This window comes from Mchenga conophoros, linkage group LG18 (assembly GCF_057382185.1).
Source record: "Mchenga conophoros isolate Kocher_MC1m ecotype Shallow Benthic linkage group LG18, M_conophoros_male_GT1.1, whole genome shotgun sequence".
NCBI lineage: Eukaryota > Metazoa > Chordata > Actinopteri > Cichliformes > Cichlidae > Mchenga > Mchenga conophoros.
Window position 1 is genome coordinate 8,518,908 of NC_140543.1, and position 20,948 is coordinate 8,539,855.

General features: G+C 43.7%; 1 protein-coding gene and 1 long non-coding RNA gene across 3 annotated transcripts in view; one reads left to right on the top strand and one right to left on the bottom strand.

The window, feature by feature from the left end:
* LOC146553148 (contactin-associated protein-like 4) overlaps positions 1 to 16,724 on the bottom strand; it is a 150,338-nt gene extending 133,614 nt beyond the window's left edge. For both annotated transcript variants that reach the window (XR_014889419.1, XM_085253689.1), the window contains exon 1: positions 16,577 to 16,724. Coding sequence is in view for 1 of the 2 variants with exons in the window: in XM_085253689.1 (XP_085109815.1) it covers positions 16,577 to 16,661 (85 nt within the window). In the remaining variant the exon portion in view is untranslated. The remainder of the gene's footprint in view (positions 1 to 16,576) is intronic.
* A 1,279-nt stretch (positions 16,725 to 18,003) lies between these two features.
* Positions 18,004 to 19,493, top strand: LOC146553155 (uncharacterized). The gene is made up of 2 exons (XR_014889623.1): positions 18,004 to 18,649; positions 19,384 to 19,493. It is a non-coding gene; the product is annotated as an uncharacterized LOC146553155 (long non-coding RNA).
* Positions 19,494 to 20,948: the final 1,455 nt, after the last annotated feature.

A 20,948-nucleotide genomic window follows, 5' to 3' on the forward strand; every position in this document is an offset into this window, starting at 1 on the left:
AGGATTTCACAGGGTAGATGCAGAGTACGCAGGGTAACACAGAGGATGAACACAGGTAGGAACACAGACGACGCGACGAGGAGCAGAGGAAATCACACGCTATAAATACACAAAGAGACACTGGGAAATCACACACAGATGGGGGAAACAGCTGGACCTGATTAACCTGACGAGACAGGGGAACACTAACACCAGGGACCAACAGAGGGAGCACAAACCCAGAACCCAGTGTCTAAAATCCCAAACACAAACCATCCCAAAACAGCCATGAATAATAATGAAAGTAATAACAATAAGTACATAAACATAAAGTCACTGAGTCATGGTCGCAGGACCATGACAGTACCCCCCCCTCAAGGGTTGGCCCCCGACAGCCACAGAAACACACCACCAGATCCGGGCGGGCGGCAGGGGGCCCAGGACGGAGGGACCGGACCACGACCACGGACGGAGGCCCCAGAGTCCCAAAACAAAGATGAACACAAAACCCACAGGGGAGCAGAGTCCAAAGCACAGTTCAGGAGGCCGTCCACGAAGAAGGCAGCGGCGGCGCGTAAAGAGTTCAGGAGGCCGGCCGTGCGGAAGGCAACGGCGGCGCGTAAAGAGTTCAGGAGGCCGGCCGTGCGGAAGGCAACGGCGGCGCGTAAAGAGTTCAGGAGGCCGGCCGTGCGGAAGGCAACGGCGGCGCGTAAAGAATTCAGGAGGCCGGCCGTGCAGAAGGCAGCGGCGGCCACACAGGCGATGGCGGTCCGGGGGCCGGCCGTGCGGAAGGCAACGGCGGCCACTCAGGCGATGGCGGTCCGGGGGCCGGCCGTGCAGAAGGCAACGGCGGCCAGTCAGGCGACGGCGCTCGGCCAGTAGCCTAGCCAGCGGTCCAGAAAACGGCCGTTTAGCTCCAGACCCAAACGAGGCTGGGCCAGGCGAGGCTGAGGGCACGGAAGCCGGGACCGCAGCAGGCGGAGATGATGATGCAGACACAAAGGCTGGGCCAGGCGAGGCTGAGGGCACGGAAGTCGGGACCGCAGCAGGCGGAGATGATGATGCAGACACAAAGGCTGGACCAGGCGAGGGTGCAGACACGAAGGCTGGACCAGACGAAGATGAAGATGAAGCCGGACCAGACGAAGATGAAGATGAAGCCGGACCAGACGAAGATGAAGATGAAGCCGGACCAGACGAAGATGCAGACACGGAGGCTGGACCAGACGATGGAGACACGGAGGCTGGACCAGACGATGCTGATGATGGACCAGACGAAGATGAAGATGAAGCCGGACCAGACGAAGATGAAGCCGGACCAGACGAAGATGAAGCCGGACCAGACGAGGCTGAAGCTTCAGGCTGAGGCGTGGCAGTAGCAGGTGGTAGCGCTGCAGGTGATGATACTGCAGGAGGCGGCGCTGCAGCCACAGGTGGAGAAGCAGCCACAGGTGGAGAAGCAGCCACAGGTGGCCGGACGGGATCCTCGGGCCCCCCAGCAGGCGAAGCAGGAGGCTGGACGGGCTCCTCGGGCCCCCCAGCGAAAACAGCCGCAGAACCAGTGGGCACCGGGGCCCCCGGCACACATGAAACAAAGCCAGTAGGCACGTGGGCCTCTGGCACACATGAAACAAAACCAGCAGGCACGTGGGCCTCTGGCACACATGAAACAAAACCAGTAGGCACGTGGGCCTCTGGCACACATGAAACAAAACCAGTAGGCACGTGGGCCTCTGGCACACATACGGAGGGCTGCAGCTGCGCAGAGCACTGACCCTGCTCAGGCAGTGACAGCCCGGTGCAGTTCACAGCTGGCATCTTGGCCACCAGGGGTCCAGAGTAAGCTGAGGGCAGCAACCCCGCCTCTGGGGAAGCCCCGGAGTGAGTAACAGTCACTAATGTTGCCAGCTGTTGAGGAACAGGTCCGTAATGTAACAGTTTGTCTCCCTGCTCAGAAACGGCGGTGGAAAAACAGTGTGAAAATTGTGGCTTAAGGGAGGCTAATGGTTGAGCTACAGACTGGGAAGCTTGTGGCTGGACACAGAACTGAGCCGGAGAATGGTGATAGAGTCCTGGCTCAGAAGGAGCGGCAGAGAAACAGTCTCTCGGTTTCACAGAGGGTCTGTACACGCCCACTTGCGAAGGGTCCGTTACCACGAAGGTGGGTAAGCGATCCGAACAGTCTCCCATCCCGCTCTGGATAGCCCCAGAAAACAGAGTCTCGGAATCTGGGGAAGCCAGAACATGTCGCTCGCTCACCGCCTCGGACTGCTCGGAAGTAAAAGCAGACGGGGGGTGAAGACCGAGGTCCAGAAGGAGGAACTCCCGCTCCCACGAACAAAGCGAGCCCAGAAGCCATGGGAGACCGGTCACCAGACGCTGTAGCCGCCTCTCTACAGCGCGCTGGGACGTGCCACCCGGGCTTTCCAGCCACAGGTCGATCAGCTCCTGTGTGGCATCGATGAGATTTTCCCGTAGTTCCCTGGATGGATTAAGCGCTGCTGGGTCCATGTTGTGGTCGCGTCGTACTGTCACGGTCCGGGGCAGCGGCCGTGTGGAGAGTGGAAGGAGGACTCAAAGCGCAGCACTCATTCAGGTGTGAGGGTGATTTATTGATAATAACAAACATAAAGAGGAGATGGCAAAACAGAACTACGGATGAACTAAACTGGGTGAAACTACACAAAGGAGTGGCAAACCTGAACACGAAGGGAGAACAGCAGGGAGAGCACGCAGAGGATTTCACAGGGTAGATGCAGAGTACGCAGGGTAACACAGAGGATGAACACAGGTAGGAACACAGACGACGCGACGAGGAGCAGAGGAAATCACACGCTATAAATACACAAAGAGACACTGGGAAATCACACACAGATGGGGGAAACAGCTGGACCTGATTAACCTGACGAGACAGGGGAACACTAACACCAGGGACCAACAGAGGGAGCACAAACCCAGAACCCAGTGTCTAAAATCCCAAACACAAACCATCCCAAAACAGCCATGAATAATAATGAAAGTAATAACAATAAGTACATAAACATAAAGTCACTGAGTCATGGTCGCAGGACCATGACATTTTCTAGTTCAGCAACACTGATCAATCTAATAAATTTAAACCTACACCATCCTCCCTATTCTGGTATTTTAAAGAGTACTTACCTTCCTAACTAATAGGGTTGCCAACTCCCAGCAAAAATATTAGGGAGCCACCCCCCGCCCTTAATCGATGTAATCAACTTTAATTTAATGCAAGTGTAAAACAAATGCACAGAAATCAATTATTTTTCTACAATAATTAAATAGATTCAACATCTTGCTTCAACAGAATTGCAGACTGCACAGATGGTACCTTCCCAAAGGAAAAAAGTACTATGGATTTCTATACATTTAATCAGATGACCACTTTTGTTGTAAGATTCAGATAATTATTTATTCAAAGTTTTTAAAAGACATAACAAAGAAAAGTATTTCTTTCAGGGATGAACTTACACATTTGCTTTACTTCTCTGGGATAGTTTTCGCTGAGATGAAATGCCGCGGTTAGGAAGCATGTAGCGAGGCTCCAAATGCTCCAACAGACCACCGACAGGTCTTGCAGACAACAGCCGCTCTATCACGTGACACATACTGCTCCGATGAGCTGGGTTACGCTAAGTAGCGCGTTTTGTGATGTGATTTTGTGATACTTCGGGTCGGATCACATTTTTTATTTCTCTCCGATATCCAATCCAGTCATTTAGGTCAGTATCGGACCGATACCGATACGTAATATCGGATCAGTCCATCTCTATAATAAATACATGACAGTTAGTCATCTGCAGTGTACTGGCATCACTCCCTATCACAGCCACATGGCAATCTTCCTTTTTGGATTACATAAATGTTTAAACAAAAAACATATCTGCCATATGGCCTGGTTTGCAACCTCAACCTAGTCTGATTTTCCAGGGTTGCTTTCCAGACCAATGTCAGCAATCATAGGTAAACCCCAGCTGAACAGCTCAGCAGGTGAGCCAAGAGATAAACATTATGCTGCAGCCATAACAGTAAACAGTTTATGACATATGCGTGAAATTTTGAAGTAATCAGTGTATGAATTCTTAAGTTATGACAAAAAAAAAATTGTGCCTTTTATCGAAAAATTGTAAACGTTTTTCGTTGAACCAAAATGATCACGTGTGCCAAACACAGACAACAGTTTACCCACTTCAATCTCGGCAGCTGTATAAGCTGTGCAACTGATTAAATGCAGTGCCACTATATAAGATGCTTCACAGTAAATGAGCAGTTCTTTTATTTTAGCTGAAAGTTGTTTCCAGCGACTGGCGCCTGTTCCACTCTGTAAGGGGAGCGAGAGGCCTACAAGGTTCTGTGAGAATAACAGCAAGCCAAAAAATGTTTAACCTTTACAAAATCTCACTATTCTGTTGGTATAAAACTCAAAAACATAATACACACGTTTTCTTTTGTATTGTATTCTACACTACTTTTACCTATACAAGTATTCATTGCCACTGGTTTGACTTCAGTCACCCACTCATCTTGTTTGGATGAGCAGTTCTTAAGAAAAGTGCAACGCACAATCTGTCCATTCTGCACAATCAAAAACAATGAGTCAGTTTATCCTTATTGTTCTCTTCTGAAACAGTAACGTAATGATTCCTGCATGTGGCATGTTCAGGGGAAATCTGTAAATATTACGTCCGAAAAAATAACCTGGGTTACTCTCTCTCCAGACGCACTCCCGCAGTGTCGTGGTCGCAGGAAGAACGGACAATTCGAAGAACAAGATTCCTCCTCCACAGCTGTCTCCAATGCACAAGCATAAAAATTCATTACTGAGGAGGCGGGAGACCAATATTGCACCCAAAGTAGCCTCTTCAAAATCTTTTTTTCATAATTTGAACAGATGGAAAGCGTGTGCTAGAACACCCATACCTCTACACTACAACTTTTCCTCCCCTGGAAGTTCATTACTTTACCACAAACGCTTCATCCACCTACACTTATATAGTACACCAGAGACAACAAGCTACTCAGAAGGATCTTAGGATTCAAATAAAGTGCATGATATTAGACTTCAGAGATTTACCCCTTGAACTTCACTGATAGTAGACTAGATATAGCAGTAAGAACTGGCTGACTTTCTGCAATAAGACTTGGTTGATGTCAGCGAGCGTCCACATAAATGAGGTACAAACCTCTAATGTGGATTTTTTCTTAATTGTTTTCTTTTCTGAGTAATACTGTCAGGAAGAGTAATAGCTGTCTTCATTCTTCATAATGGAAATACACACACACATAAAACAATTAACCAATAAAACCCCTCAAAAAGCAAAAAGCAAAGCTAATTAAATCCAGTAATTAAAACAGGAGTCTCAAAATTTGAAGTAGCGCAGCGCTCATATTTAATAAAATAAATCAGAAGAAAGCAGGTCATGATATAAAACTTTTAGAGGGCACAATTAGAGACACAGCAGTTTTGAAACAAACCTCTAATTACATTACTGTTATTCAACGCAAGGCTTCACTGTTCTGCAGTTTCTTGCTTTGCATCAATTCTACCCACTCAGTATAGCAATACAAAATCTTTGGCTCCTTCAATGCTCAGTGCAAACCGCTCCATCGTCAGGTTGTGGACACATTTGTGGTTTTAGCTGAAATTCTGTTCTCGCAAGGTGAATTTTTAAGAGATTCACATGAGTAAACTCACCGCTCTAGTAAATGTTTCTTTGCTGTCTTAAAGATTTTGCAGGTCAACCTTCATAGTGCAGGTTGTTTCCCAGCAGGCAGCTAAAAGGATTCACTATAAGCTCTGATGTTCAACATGCTTCACACCGAGGCTGGTTAATATTGCTTTAAAATTCCATTTAAGCTTGACATCTTCTCTTAATAAAGATTAAAATATTAATTGATGTTATATAATATATACATTATATGCTATTATATATATTAATAAAATAAACAGTTTCTTTAAAACTTACTGGAGGAATTAATAGCCCCCAAATAGTATTTAACCTTCAGTATAGAGAACGTTATTTTTATTGTCTTCCTCCCATCAGCCCTAACCAGACACAGCAGTTTGGTCCCCTCCCTGAGCCTGGCAATCGGGAGTTCTCCTTCCCACTGTCACCAAGTGCTTGCTCAGAGAGTCATTTAATTGTTGTTTTCTTTCTGCTATTGTACGATCTTTACCTTGCAATAAAATGTATTGATGTGACTATTTGGCTGTCCATCCATCTTTTCTCTTCCACTTATCCTTATCTGGGTCACGGGGAGGTCGGGTGGCTGGAAAGCAACCCTATAGAAATTAATAAATAAAATGGAATTGATTTGCAAATTAACAAATGAATAGTCATCTACACATCACAATTTCTGTGCATGAAATAAAACTAAAAAGCATCGGCATCATAAATGAAATGTTATAATGTGTCAGTTTAATTATTAACTTTCTGCCACTGTACATATGTCCCCCTCTCAATCAGCAGTCTGTCAGAGTAGGACAGAACCATAGACAGTATAAAGTGTGGATGTAGTTACCATGACGTCACTGTGTGGTTTCTGAAAGACTTGAGATGTGTTTTCATTGTTGCCATTCTGTGTTTTGAAACTGGGACCTAATTGTGAAACTGCAAGCTAATGAGAACACCCCAGATAATCCTCCCTTCTGAAACTTAAAGTGGCCAGAATTCACATAATGGACTTAATCTTTTATTTTGTATGACCTAAGAAGACTGGCTGAACCTGAACACTCTTTAGAAAAGTGCTTACTGAAGTTAACTCCGTGGGCGGGTTTCCTACAGAAAATCATGGGTATTGTCCCCTGATCGCTATTAAAACGTCTGCAGGTTTACACTGGCTTCACTTTTCATGTCCAACTTTTGTACAGCCTATAGTTAGGACCTTCTTCCAGACAGTAGGAGGTGTATGAGAGTAACTTTCCACATTCTGCATGTATATCTCTGTGTTCAACACAACAAAATGGAGCAAAAACATGTTTCAAACAGGAATAGTGGTGCACTGACAGCACATTGTTAACCCAATTCAAGCACCAATGGCAGCTGACAAATTCTACAAATTCTACAGATTCTATGTTTCTATATTCTAATTTTCAATTCCATTTGTACTCCTGCATTTAGAAAAAAGCACTTCTATCCACATCAAGATTTGCTAACAGTTTGTTTAAAACCTGCAGGGTTTTATTCTCATTACCTCATTCTGACACCTAAAACTGACCTGAGGCTCGAGGCTCCAGCCGATAAACAGTTACTCACTGTTTTTGGAGCTTAAATGGATAGTTTAGTTTTTATTTTTGTCATATAGCAGCTGCTGAACATACATTGACTCTTTTATGTTTTCATATTGGAAGGCGATTAAATGCACACTGGCTTTACGGCCCTGCGGGTAGCTGCTTCACACACCAACTTCCCTGAATCTCATCAGCTCAACTCCAGTGACAAAGCAGCTCGCTGCTTCGGCTAACAAGTCATCCGAGCGCCGTCGGTTGTTAAAATATGTATCTCTACTTTGTTGTCATTTAGTGCCACCTCCATAATGAACAGTGAACTGTCTCCGTGGAGAATTGAGATGTGAGGCTCAGGCTAAGAACTTGCAGCTGGGATCCCTCCATCTCTGCAGTCTTAACTTATTATGCTGCTGTGGTTTATGGTCCGTGCATGATGAATGTGCTGCTGGGTCACGCTGAGCGAGATAATCACAGACAGAGACAGATACAGAGAGAGAGAGAGAAAGAGCCTAGCCAAGGAAAAGAACCACAAAGCAAAAAATAATGAAAACTGAGAGAGATCGACAGAAACACTGACTGTAACAGTGGCAGTTATTTTTTTAAATATTCATGCAATACTGGCAGGCCACTGCCATGGCACGACTTGTATGTATTTTCTAAGCTTTAAGTATGTGTTAGTAAACAGCCTTATCATTTAAAAGCTTCCATAAATCACTGATTTTTCCTGTCACTGAACATGTGAGACTCACTTTAAAAGCTAATTCAAGGCAAACGGACAAATCCTGAGATGGAGATCCATGATGCAGTTAGCTAAGCAGCTGTTCTAGGGAGTAAATTTCACTCTTAGTCAAACATGAAGAGAAATGTTCAGACTACGGGTTTTGAACCTGTGGCTCTGAGCCTCACGCAGCTATTTGTCAGTCTCCAGTGGTGATCACCGCAGCTTTGACAAAAAATAAAAAGCTGCTGTTTGCTGCTCCCTTGTCACAGAGGGTAGCGCCGCATGTTTCATCTGGCAGATTTTTTACGCTGGGTGCTCTTCCTGACAGAGATGGATAATGTTTTTCTTTAACAGTTAATTATCATTGCTGCCAGTGATTCTTTACATTCTAATTGTAACATGTATGCAATAAGCAGTAATAGCTCCTGCACGCTGTCATTGACAATGATGCTAATTTCTTCTTTCCCAGCTTTTACTGTGGGTACACCTCCTCGCACATAAATACGTACATGTGGAGCTGACAAGACGCAGCTGCATTGCTGTTTGTTCATTCATTTGATGACAATATGTTATGTTATTTTAAGTGCAATAGCTAAAAGCTTCTCAAAAAGTGTTAAAGCAAAGAGGGCAGAGCTGAATAACATGTCGACACCTTCCACTGTTCATGCGTCACTTGTGCTTCTCGTACAAGTAAACTGCAAATGTGTGATGGTCTCATTCTGACGAGAAAATCAAGCTGCCATCACAAGTTTTGCCAGATTTTTTTGATAAAATAGTTCCTTGTTGTTGTTTTGTTGTGAGAAAAGAAAAGCAACATTTGAAAGATTTGCTTTTTCAATCAGAGCTCCGTTATAAGGGGTGTTTTGCAGCCACATCACAAATTAAGTGTTTGAGTTGTTTCAACCAACAACAACTACAAATAGAGACATCTTATTCAAATGTGGGATTGTTGTGGGAGGCCAAGCGCTCTGTTGCTAATAATCAGAATCAGAATCAGAATACTTTATTGATCCCTGGGGGAAATTATTTTTTGTTACAGTGCTCCATTTTAAACCAACATTAAGACAAGACAGACAATACACTAACTAAGAATAGTACAATATATACATATATATACATACATACATACATACATAAGTCACTTATAAATAAATATTTGGAAAAGAAACGTGTAGTTGTAGCAGCAACAGTGTGTTAAGTGGATGCGTTGTACAGGGAGATGGCCACAGGCAGGAATGATTTCCTGTGTCGTTCAGTGGTGCTTTTCGGTAATCTCAGTCTCTCACTGAACGAGCTCCTGTGACTGACCAGCATGTCATGGAGTGGGTGGGAGGTGTTATCCAACATTGTCTTTATCTTGGACAGCATCCGCCTCTCCGACACCACCTTGAGGGAGTCCAGCTCCATCCCCACAACATTGCTGGCCTTACGGATCAGTTTATTAAGTCTGTTGGCATCTGCGACCCTCAGCCTGTTCCCCCAGCATGCAACAGCATAGAGGATCGCACTGGCCACAACAGACTCATAGAAAATCCTCAGCATTTTCTGGCAGATGTTGAAGGACCTCAGTCGCCTCAAAAAATAGAGACGACTCTGGCCCTTCCTGTAAAGTGCTGTGGTGTTTTTAGCCCAGTCCAGTTTATTGTCAATGTTTACTCCAAGGTATTTATAGTCCTCCACAATGTCAACACTGACCCCCTGGATTGAAACAGGGGTCAAGTGTTTCCTGGTCTTCCTGAAGTCCACGATCAGTTCCTTGGTCTTTGCCACGTTGAGCTGCAGATGATTCTGCTCACACCACGTGACAAAGGAGTCGACCACAGCCCGGTACTCTGTCTCATCATCCCTGCTGATGCATCCAACCACCGCAGAGTCATCAGAAAACTTCTGAAGATGGCAGGTCTCTGTGCAGTGGCTGAAGTCTGTGGTGTAGAGGGTGAAGAGGAAGGGGGAGAGGACAGTCCCCTGTGGTGCCCCTGTGTTGCTAATCACCTTGTCAGACACACACTGTGGGAGACGTACATATTGTGGTCTTCCTGTCAGGTAATCAACAATCCAGGACACCAGAGAAGCATCCACCTGCATCGCTGCTAACTTATCACCCAGGAGGGTCGGCCTGATGGTGTTGAAAGCACTGGAAAAGTCAAAAAACATGACCCTCACAGTGCTCGCCGGCTGGTCCAGATGGGTGTAGACACGATTGAGCAGGTAGATGATGGCGTCCTCTGTTCCGAGACGAGGCTGATAAGCGAACTGAAGGGGATCCAGATGTGGTCTTACTATGGGTCGCAGCTGGTCCAGGATGAGCCTTTCCAGGGTCTTCATGATGTGGGAGGTCAGTGCCACGGGCCTGTAATCCTGGGGGCCACTGGGACGAGGCGTCTTTGGTACAGGGACGAGGCATGATGTCTTCCACATCATCGGGACCCTCTGCAGACTCAGACTCAGCATAAACAGTTTATGAAAGACTCCACACAGCTGGGGGGCACAGGTCTTGAGGACAAGGGGACTCACTCCGTCTGGTCCAGCAGACTTGCCTGAGTGAAGTCTCCTCATTTGCATCTCAACCTGGTATTGAGTGAAGGTGATGGGTGGGGGAGGGGTGTCAGGAATCTCACAGGAGGCAACATGTGAAGAGAGAGGCTGGCACAGTGGTGTGGCTCTGGATTCCAGGCTGACTGCAGGTGAGGTTGTGGGGGTGGGAGCAGACACTGTGGTGTCGAATCTATTGAAAAACAGATTCAACTCGTCGGCTCTATTCTCACCTCCCTCAGCTCCCCTGCTGTTGGTTGGCCTGAATCCAGTGATGGTCTTCATGCCCCTCCACACCTCTCTCATGCTGTTCTGCTGGAGTTTCCACTCCAGCTTCCTCCTGTAATTGTCCTTAGCCTCTCTGATCTTGTCCTTTAGTAACACCTGGATCTTCCTCACCTCCTCTTTGTTGCCCCCTCTGAAAGCCCTCTTCTTGTTGTTGAGGAGGGCTTTGATGTCCTTAGTCACCCACGGCTTGTTATTTGGGTAACAATGAACAGTCTGAGCTGGAACAATGGAGTCGGTGCAGAAAGTTATGTAGCCTGTGATACACTCAGTAAGCCCATTGATAAGCATTGCCAACAGCATTTACAGATACGCAGCACACCAGAATAGACTTTTTCACTTCTACTATCTTTGTCTCAGGATTACAATTGCACATATTACGTGTTAGACTGCAAATCTTCTGGATTTCCCTGTTAGCTTTTTTTGCACGTGCAAAGGTGGCACAAATGGCTTGTCTGTTATTCCTGTGATACCGATGGCAGGCGACTCCACATACAGCTCCACACACCTTCAAGCTGAGCTGGAAAATGTGCAGAAACACATCTATAAGGGAAGCAAGGTCTCTCAGAAAAAAAAGATTTTGGGTCATAAAGTATTAACAAACTGTTTTCAGCTTCACGTGGAAGGACTCAGTGAGCAGGGAGGACACATGCAGAGCGGGAAAGATGAAGAAATGCGGAGGCATGAATTGGAAGAACAGTGATGGCGCAGTGAGACATCCTCTTTGATCCAGGTGTAGAGAAGAGATTTGGGTTAGTGATGGGATTTCCGGCTCTTTTTAGAGATCCGGCTCTTTCGGTTCGGCTCACTAAAAAGAGCCAGCCTTGCTTTAATTAATTTATTATTAACAATAATATAAAATTATGCACAAAAGGAATTACTAACGTAAAAACAAGTGGTTTTATTTATATATGTTTATATATAAATATATGCGGTGGCCCCTAGAGACAAAACACGTACAAACTCCAAAACACATTTCTAGCATGAACTGAACTTCCAAAGCAGAGCTACTAGATCACTTAAATTACACAATTGAAAGCATGTGTGTATTGTTTGTGTATTTATACACAGGCACTCATATATATATTCAAATAATTAAAAAAAAAAAGTTCATTTACCTGTTATTACCACACACCAAATCCGGTCGTTGGTACTTGCTGGCTTGTGTAGCCACAAGATAACACTTGGACACTAGAAGGGGGAATTATGTTAAAATGCTCTTCATAGACTACAGCTCTGCATTTAATACCATAATTCCCTCCACACTCACCACCAAGCTGGAGCATCTGGGACTCAGCTCATTTATGTGTCAGTGGATCTCCAACTTCCTAACTGGCAGACCACAGGCAGTAAGGATGGGCGGACATGTCTCAGCCTCCACCACTCTCAGCACTGGAGCCCCCCAGGGGTGTGTTCTGAGCCCCCTGCTGTACTCTTTGTACACATATGACTGTGTGGCCACTACCAGCTCCACCACCATCATCAAGTTTGCTGACGACACCGTCGTGGTGGGCCTGATCTCTGATAACAACGAGACGGCCTACCTGAAGGAGATTAGGAATCTGGAGAACTGGTGCCAGAGGAACAACCTCCTTCTAAACGTCAGTAAGACAAAGGAGCTGATAGTGGACTTCAGCACTAAGCAGGAGAGGAACTACCAGACCCCCGTCATCAACGAGTGCCCAGTGGAGAGAGTGGACAGCTTCAAATACCTCGGAGTTCACATCACGCAGGACCTGTCATGGTCCTGTCACATCAACACCGTGGTGAAAAAGGCCCGACAGCGTCTCTACCACCTCAGACGCTTGAGAGACTTCCAACTGCCCTCCAAGGTGCTCAGGAACTTTTACTCGTGCACCATAGAGAGCATCCTGGCGGGAAACATCTTAACCTGGTTCGGGAACAGCACCATGCAGGATAGACGAGCTCTACAGAGGGTTGTGCGGTCAGCTGAGCGCACCATCCGCTCCGAGCTCCCTGACCTGCACTCAATCTACAGCAGGCGGTGCTGGACCAAGGCCAGGAAGATCGTGAAGGACCTCAGCCATCCCAACAACAGACTGTTCTCTCTGTTGAGGTCAGGAAAGCGATTCCGCTCCCTGAAGACCAACACAGAGAGACTGAGGAGGAGCTTCTTCCCGCAGGCGATACGGTCTCTCAATCACACCACCACACAGTCCTGACCCACACATATAGCTCTTACACACACACTGGACATTCTGGACATTGTTTTTGCACAACACTGGTCACTATATTCTTCATTTCCAGTTAATACTTGTACAGCTGCTGTTATTGTGTATATATTTATTTATATTTAGATTTCTTCATACATTCTTATATAGTTCTATATTGTGTATTGTGTATTTTGTTGTACAGTTATTTTATTTTCAACTTTAATTTATATATTTTATCTTATTCTTTCCCAGTTAAATTTACCCTTCATTCTAATTTGTGTTGTACAGTTATTTCATTTTTAACCTTAATTTATATTTTATTCCTTCCTAGTTAAATTTACCCTTTTTAATTTTTCATATTTATTTCCTATCTTATTCATAGCCTTTCCTTTTTTATTTTCTTTAGGTCACGAGCAGTTGTCCAAGCATTTCACTACATATCGTACTGTGTATGACTGTGTACGTGACAAATAAAATTTGAATTTGAATTTGAATTTGAATTTGAATTTGAACAAAGGCTCAACACTGCGCCCAGCATCCTGGAGCACTTCTGTTGTCTTTTGTACGTGTTTTGAGTTTTTATGTGCTTCTGAGTTTTTACGTGCTTCGGAGTTTGTACGTGTTTTTACATGTTTTGGAGTTTTTACGTGTTTTGGAGTTTGTACATGCTTCAGAGTTCGTGCTTTGTCTCTAGGGGCCACCGTAAATATACTTTTATTTATTCACTCCACATAAAATGTAATAAATAAATCATATAATACAAAAATCAACTATTCACATTTCAAGTTTTAACTATTTAAATTTTCAGCTTTTTCCTTTCACAAATTTAAAGTGAAAAGAACACAAAACACTGCAAACCACAACACAATTAAATATAAATGATAATATGAAAACTAAAAGAACATGCATATTCTCTGTCATATGGACCTGCATGAATAAACTTTCTCAATCCTTTATCATCTGCAACCGAAAATAGTTGTGGATGATTACTATACCTTTCTAATGTTGTTGTCCCTGCCTCTCTTTCTCTCTCTCTGGCTCTGTTCCTGTGCTACTGAGTGTAACTACCGCCCCTCCCCCCTCTGCCCAGCGTGCAAGGCCCGCGTGCAGAGTGAAGCGGAAAAAAAGTGCGAGAGAGAGGCTGAGAGAAAGAAAAAAAAAACAAAACCCACGTGACGGCTCGCGATAAGGAGCCGGCTGCGTCGTTCACGTCAAAGAGCCGGCTCTAAGAGCCATTTCGTTCGCGAACGACCCATCACTAATTTGGGTAGAGGAGGACAAAGAGAAAGACACTCGAAAGGAAAACAAATAGAGACGCATCTCTTCAGTAGGACAAAGGGAGTGGAGAGACACTGGCAGGAAACAAAAGGAAGGCTAAAAGAAAAACGCAACAGGCAGAGAGACAAGTCGGACAAGGAGGAACGGATGGAGAGTTCGCACCACATCTGAGTCAGAAGCAGCAGGAAAGCGAGGAAACAACTGAAGGAGAAACACAGCAGGTGGAAAAAGAGAGAGAGCCTGATATTTTGGTGAAGCTCTAGATGTTTTATTCAAGGAGGAAGGATGGAAACTACAAAGCCATCTACTCTAACTGCTTACACACGGCTTTGTCTACACTCTTTCCACAACACCATTTATCCATCATCTGTCTGCAGAGTGTGTCTCTTTCCTTACCTCATTACTGTTAGACAACAAAATCACACACAAACTGAAAGAGACTTTTTATGCGCCTTGTTGCTCCTGGTAGTCTACAAAGGGTGAAACATTAGGATTCTCTCTTTGCTTTTATGTTTAACTTGGTATTTCCACTCAATGATGTTTCAAATTATATAGAGACAAATAAGTTTCACAGAACTGTTTCTACTACTGTGTCTCAGAAATCCTAAACCTACAAATATGCAAATATCCATTTCAGAAGATGAGATATTTCATTATTTCACTTTGCACTTGTCTAAGTGGCTCACTCATATATCCTATACTGGGGTCTCAGTGCAGCCCATCACAGTCCAGCCTCTCTCCTTCCCTTAAGCAAAGAAAATTCACTTAACAGGGGAGAAGATGAGGACTAGCTGCTCCTTGTAAACAGAAGGTTTGAGATGACCATATATATGATATCGGCTCTCTAAAACAGCACACAACCCCCCCCCTTCAGCGGATGAAAAGTGAATCCAGCCTTCTGGTGTCAAAGTGCCCATATATCATTCTGCACAGTGAAGCTCAAACATCCAAATGCATTAATAAGCACAACACTTCATGTATTTTCATGACTGCGCCCTTCTATCAAGTGGAAATATTCAGGATGTCTAGTGCATGCTTGCAACACTCAGCCTGACAAATGTGGTGTCTTTGGAAACTTTGAGGTCTCCACTTGAATTTCAAATAAAGCTCTGCGAGTGTGAGCAATGTTTGGCTGCACAGCAAGAGTTTCTAATGACTGTGGGATTCAGGGGGTCAGTGACTGTAAATATGGACGCGAGAGGAAAAGGGAACACGAAAAAGAAAAGTGGAGGACTTGCAGAGTAAAAGAGCTATGGAGAAGAAAGTGAAGATAACAATATTTTACACAAATCACGTCTTTAAGAGTGTAAGGTAGGAAAGCTATGAAATAAGAAATGAAAAGAAATCACTGAGCTGCGAGAAAAGAGAACAAGACAGGAGGGCGGGAGAGTCATTTTGCCATCTGTTTCCAATGTGTACAAGCGTATGGCATCTCCCTCTCTGCTCCTTTTGTCCATCTCTCTCCCCTTCGCCTCTTCTTTCGGGCAGAGGAAGATAACAGCAACGCCCAGCTTCACATTCCCACAATGACACATAACTAGGGACCTGGAGACTCACTAATGCTCAACTCAGACATGATTCAGTGATGAAAACTGACATTTCTTCACCTAAGACGCAACCCAGCATCCTCTCAGTCCCAAGCCCACATCTACTGTACAAGCTGCATTCAACCTCTCTCTCTCTCTCTCTCTCTCTCTCTCTCTCTCTCTCTCTCTCACACACACACACACACACACACACACACACAGCTTCACCCACACTCTTGTACTCCGGGCAGGCTCAACATGCTTTGCCAAGCACAAAATTAACCAGAAAGCAAACACATAACCTTGCTGTATGGAGTGGATGAACTCGATTCAGTGGTTATCATAAAGGCTTCAGCCTACAGAGGTTTGAACACACAGCTGAGACCTTTTACTGACAAACACTGAGCTCTGTGAAACCTTCTGGGCTGCAGCATCCTAAATACAAAGGTTTTCAGGAGGCACTGTGAGTCTGCGAATCAGGAATCTTTGGAAAGATGTAATACAAGGGGCTTAATCACAAGGGGAATGTTTTCTAGAGAAGTTGACTTGTGCAGGAGGCTTAAATGTTGCTCTAATAAAAAGGGCAAAAATATCTTTAAAAACAATCTACTTCTTTAATTTCCTCTGATTGGCAACGAAGACGCGCTGAAAGCTGATGAAGAAGAAGAAAGCTCTTTATAAAGCTCGAATGTTAATTTAAAAAGTAACAAAAACATATCGGTCCCCCGTGTTTCTATCGCTCTAATCAGATGAATGGTGTCGTGTTTTAAGCAGACTCCCCGCACTTGCTGCGCTACCTGCGGGAAAAGTAAAAAACGCACAGCCGGCTCACCTTCTCCGGTCGTCCCGTATGCGCAGGAGAGAAGCAGGGCGACCTGAGCGATAATCCCAGCAACTCTTTTAGTTCCCAGATCCATGGTGAAGCGGTGAGAGGCTGCAGAGAAGCCCGGCGGCTGCTGGAGGAGAGAGACGAACGAACTCTCCTCTCCAGCTCCAAGAGAGATCTCCTCAAACCAGAACTGAAGGGGAGGAAGGGAGGCAGTGAGGGAGAGTGAGAAAGAGAGAGAGAGCGAGTCGAGGGTCTTACTACACGTTCCCAGCGGCAGCTTCCGTGCGCCTCCCTCTCCTCTGAAAGCTCTTCTTCAGTCCATCGATGTTTAATAAGCACAGTTTCAAAAGCCCTGCGCCTTGCAAGATTGGGTCCTTCAGTTCCAATGGGGTAATAAATCCTGCCAGGCAGACTCGTTTCACGTGAAATGCACATCCACACACAAATCCACGCCTTACTCAACACTTCATTTTTATGGTGTGTGCATTTTAAATCTCACTAACTCGAATGCTTTTTATTTACAAAAAGTAAAGTAGTTGTGCAAGCGCCTAAATCTGTGTACATTTGGAGCAAGTTATATTCCCGTGTGGGCTTAAAACGTGCGCACAGCTGGGGAACAAACATTCAACACAGTCACATTAGTTTAACAATAAATATAAACAAGCAATACAAAAAGTGCATAAGAATGAAGGCGATGTGTAATAGCTAATAAAAAAAAGGCTGTCATTACAACGTTCAGCTGTAAAATCTCATATAAAGCTGTATTTACATTTCTTGGGGAGAAATGAGGGGCAACATGTGTACAACTCCAGGAAGTACTGCCAAGACCCAGGCTAACCGAATCAGCTAGTGACTGTGCTTTACATTTGCTACCACACAAAGAGCTGAGCATCATCAATCTTCTCACCCAGCTCTGTAAGTAATCAAACAAGCATATTTTCCACAATCTTTGATTATCTCGTTGTTTTAAGTTGATTTTTTCAATTGTCACCAAGACATGACAAGTGTTTGCATTAGCATCTCATTACTGTCTTGAAAATGTATTCCACAAGTGCCCTGTACTTGGCTGTCTGGGGAACATTGGTGCTCATCTCTTTGAGATGCTGCAGATACATTAGAAGAACAGGTGGCACCCAGCAAAGGTGAGTCTGCAAAAGGAAAATTGTGGTATAAGCATACTTAATGTATTTGTGAGACAAGTTCACCAAACTAAAGCATGCTCTGCTTTGTTCTCCTTTTTAAGTCAGATGGAAACCATCATTTATAACATGATCCTTATTTAAATAAGCTTTGTGACTGAGACACTTCTGTGGCCATAGATCAGTGAGCAAAGGGTTGCTTTCCCATAGACCTCTATAAAATCTGACTTGTTTTTAAACCCGAAGACGTGCCCCCTTCTGGCAACTGGAAAAAATAATGCAGGTTTTAGGCACATATGTGCTAGCTTCCCTTTTCAAATGCAGAAGCTACAGTGTCCATCTTTATTTTAAACTGAAGAAGAATATCAGCCTGTGTGTGTTTTTTTTTTTTTTTTAAATGACATTGTGCTACAGAGGGTACTCTGGATACATGGTCAGTGATTGTTGGGTTGTCAGTTGGGTTTTCATCAAACCAGGCAACAGTCGGGCACCATGTTGTGGAAACTCCTGTTCTGGAATAGCTAATATGGATATCTCCCAATTTGAATTTAAACAATAACAATGTTCTCTTTGAGCAAAATGGCAGCTGTCAAGTATTTCCCCTCTATCCACGACAAAACAGACAACAAGAAAACCTGGCCTTTTTTTGACCCTGCGCCAAACCAGAAAAACTCTTTGCCCATCGGTTCCAGAAACGACTGCTCTGCTAACAACTTGAATGATGGTGCTGATCAGCAGCTCGAAGCTCCGGCAGCCTGGAAGACATCAAACATTTTGCCGGTGCCTGATTACCAGCCTCTGGATGTTTTCAGTGCGGCAGAAGAAGATCCTACTGTAGCGTCATGGAGCGAGGCGGATGATATCTGTGAGCTCTGCATCAGGCTCAAGGAAATTGAGCTATGCAACATGATAGGAGAGACAACGAGCAACCAGGAGAGTGAGTGTGATAGCAATTACCTGTGATGTTATTAGACAACTTAATAGCTCACTTTAGAGCCACGGGAGTTAACACAGTTGGTTATTCTGCAGTTTTGATGAGTATCATCATTAGTATAACTAAACTAAATTAGTATCATTTAGTCGTCTGAAACTGATAAAGGAAAAGAGCAGAAGAGATATATGAAAAGAAGTGAAGCTGTGAAAACAATTGTAATATATTGTGCACAAAACATTCTGTTAGTGCTAAAAAGTTTTCAGATCCTACATAATATGACTGTCAAAGTACTACACATCACACGTCAGAGTCCTGCACTAAAACTGCTGCAAGTTAATGTTTTTAAATATGATAATAAATGGTTTAAAATAGTAAAAATGAAAAATGCTCAATTTAAACAATATTTTTAAATGTGAAGTTCACCTGTATTTTTCATAGATGAGACCTAGATTAGATCAGTTCAATTTAAAGTCTGCCAAATGGCTTATAAATTAATTGACTTGTCACTTTAGTTTTACATGTATTTATTCTCAAGTGGTTTTAAATAATAACAGAAATATTTAAGGTCTGTTAAATGTAGGGGGGGTTTAAAAATGCATTTATTTCACAGTGAAATGTAGAAGCTTGGATTAAGTGAAAATATATAATATAATATAAAGAATTTTATCCCCTCTAATGCTTATTTAAGTGAAATTCTTGCAGTATGTGATGCATTACGGTCTCTCTCTCTCTTTCAGAAAAGTTTCTGAGGAACATTGGGTATTACTGGGTCAAGCAGAAGAGGAGAAAAAGGAAGTAAAAATCTCAGAAAGACAAAAACATTAAAATGAACTGCAATGACAAGCAATTACGCTTTTGAGCTGAAATGTTTTTCTGTTTGTGTGGGTTCTCAGTTTAGCCACTTGACTGCTTTTGCTACTATGTGCATCTTTGTCCATCAGTTTTTATCATTATACACTAAAACACTGTGTAAACACTGGAAACCTGCAAAACCACAAAAATTGTAGTATCACACTGAGGGAAAGAGGAACGATATCTGCATTTAACAACTGCTGGTCATCACCCAGTAATGACTTAGCTTCCGAGGGCAGAGATGTGATTTCCTAAACTGGAAGTCTTGAAATATTGGACCCCAGGAGCTAAATTACAATTAAATCAGGATGGCTGATGGATTTCCGAACCCATCAGCTAGTCTAATGGTTTTATCAAGACATGTGAATGTGATATCAGAAGCAAGTTTTGTAACTTGGCAATGATCTTGAAACTTCCTATCTAGTAGAATGGGGAGAGAGCTTTTATTTCAGTGGTCACTGCCACGTGAAATATAAAGTGTGGTGGACTTTAAAGAAAACTGCTTTAAAACTTCGCTTATTTTGGCCACCAAAAGTCTTTTCCCTCCACCAGTTATATTCCTACTGCACTGTTTCACAACATTACACCTTTATTTACTGCTCAAACCAGAGTGCTGACATTAAAAGTGTCTCGGCTTCTCCCACAAAAACAACAACTGGGATCAAATACCATGCTTATTTGCATGATGGATACAGCAAGCTGATAAAAATTAAAGAACACTACAGTTACCTACAGCTTAGTAATCATGTTTAAAGATGTAGAAATGTGCCAGTTGTAACGATCTGCTTTGCGCATGTATCGGTGTAGCAAGAAAATTAGCCAATATGTTTCCCATTTGACGCTTGATTGGCTTTTTGGGGGGCAGGGGTGAGGCAACAGGCACTCAGAATTGTCCCATGGATTTTTATTCACGATTCTTTGAGCCATGTCTCCTCCTCATACACTGAAAAAAAGGCCATGTTGGATTTACTTGATTCAATAATGGACATTGGTTGCACACAAATGTTTTGCTTTGGGAGAAACTTAAACAACTGAGTTAAATCAACACAACTTTTTCATATTCAGTAAACCTGTGCATTTTGTGTTCATAAAACGCGATTGAAACATGTTCAGATGAAGTAAGTTGAGCTCCTGGAATATTTTAATTCTTCACAATTTTGTCATTTCATTTCAACACTATTCAATAACTTTTACCCCAATACTACTTGGTCACTTAAATACTACATGCTGTCTTCATATTACATAATGTTCAACAAAGTCTAGATCCTGGTTACCATAAAAATTTAATGGGTCTTCAACAACTACCATCCTTCTATCTTTATCCTGGTTGCAGGAGGGCTGGGAAATAACCCTGAAGTGATAGGTTACGGTGCAGGGTACACCCTGGACAGCTGAGCAGTCTATCACATAGAAACAAACAACCATTTACACTTACATTCACAGATAATTT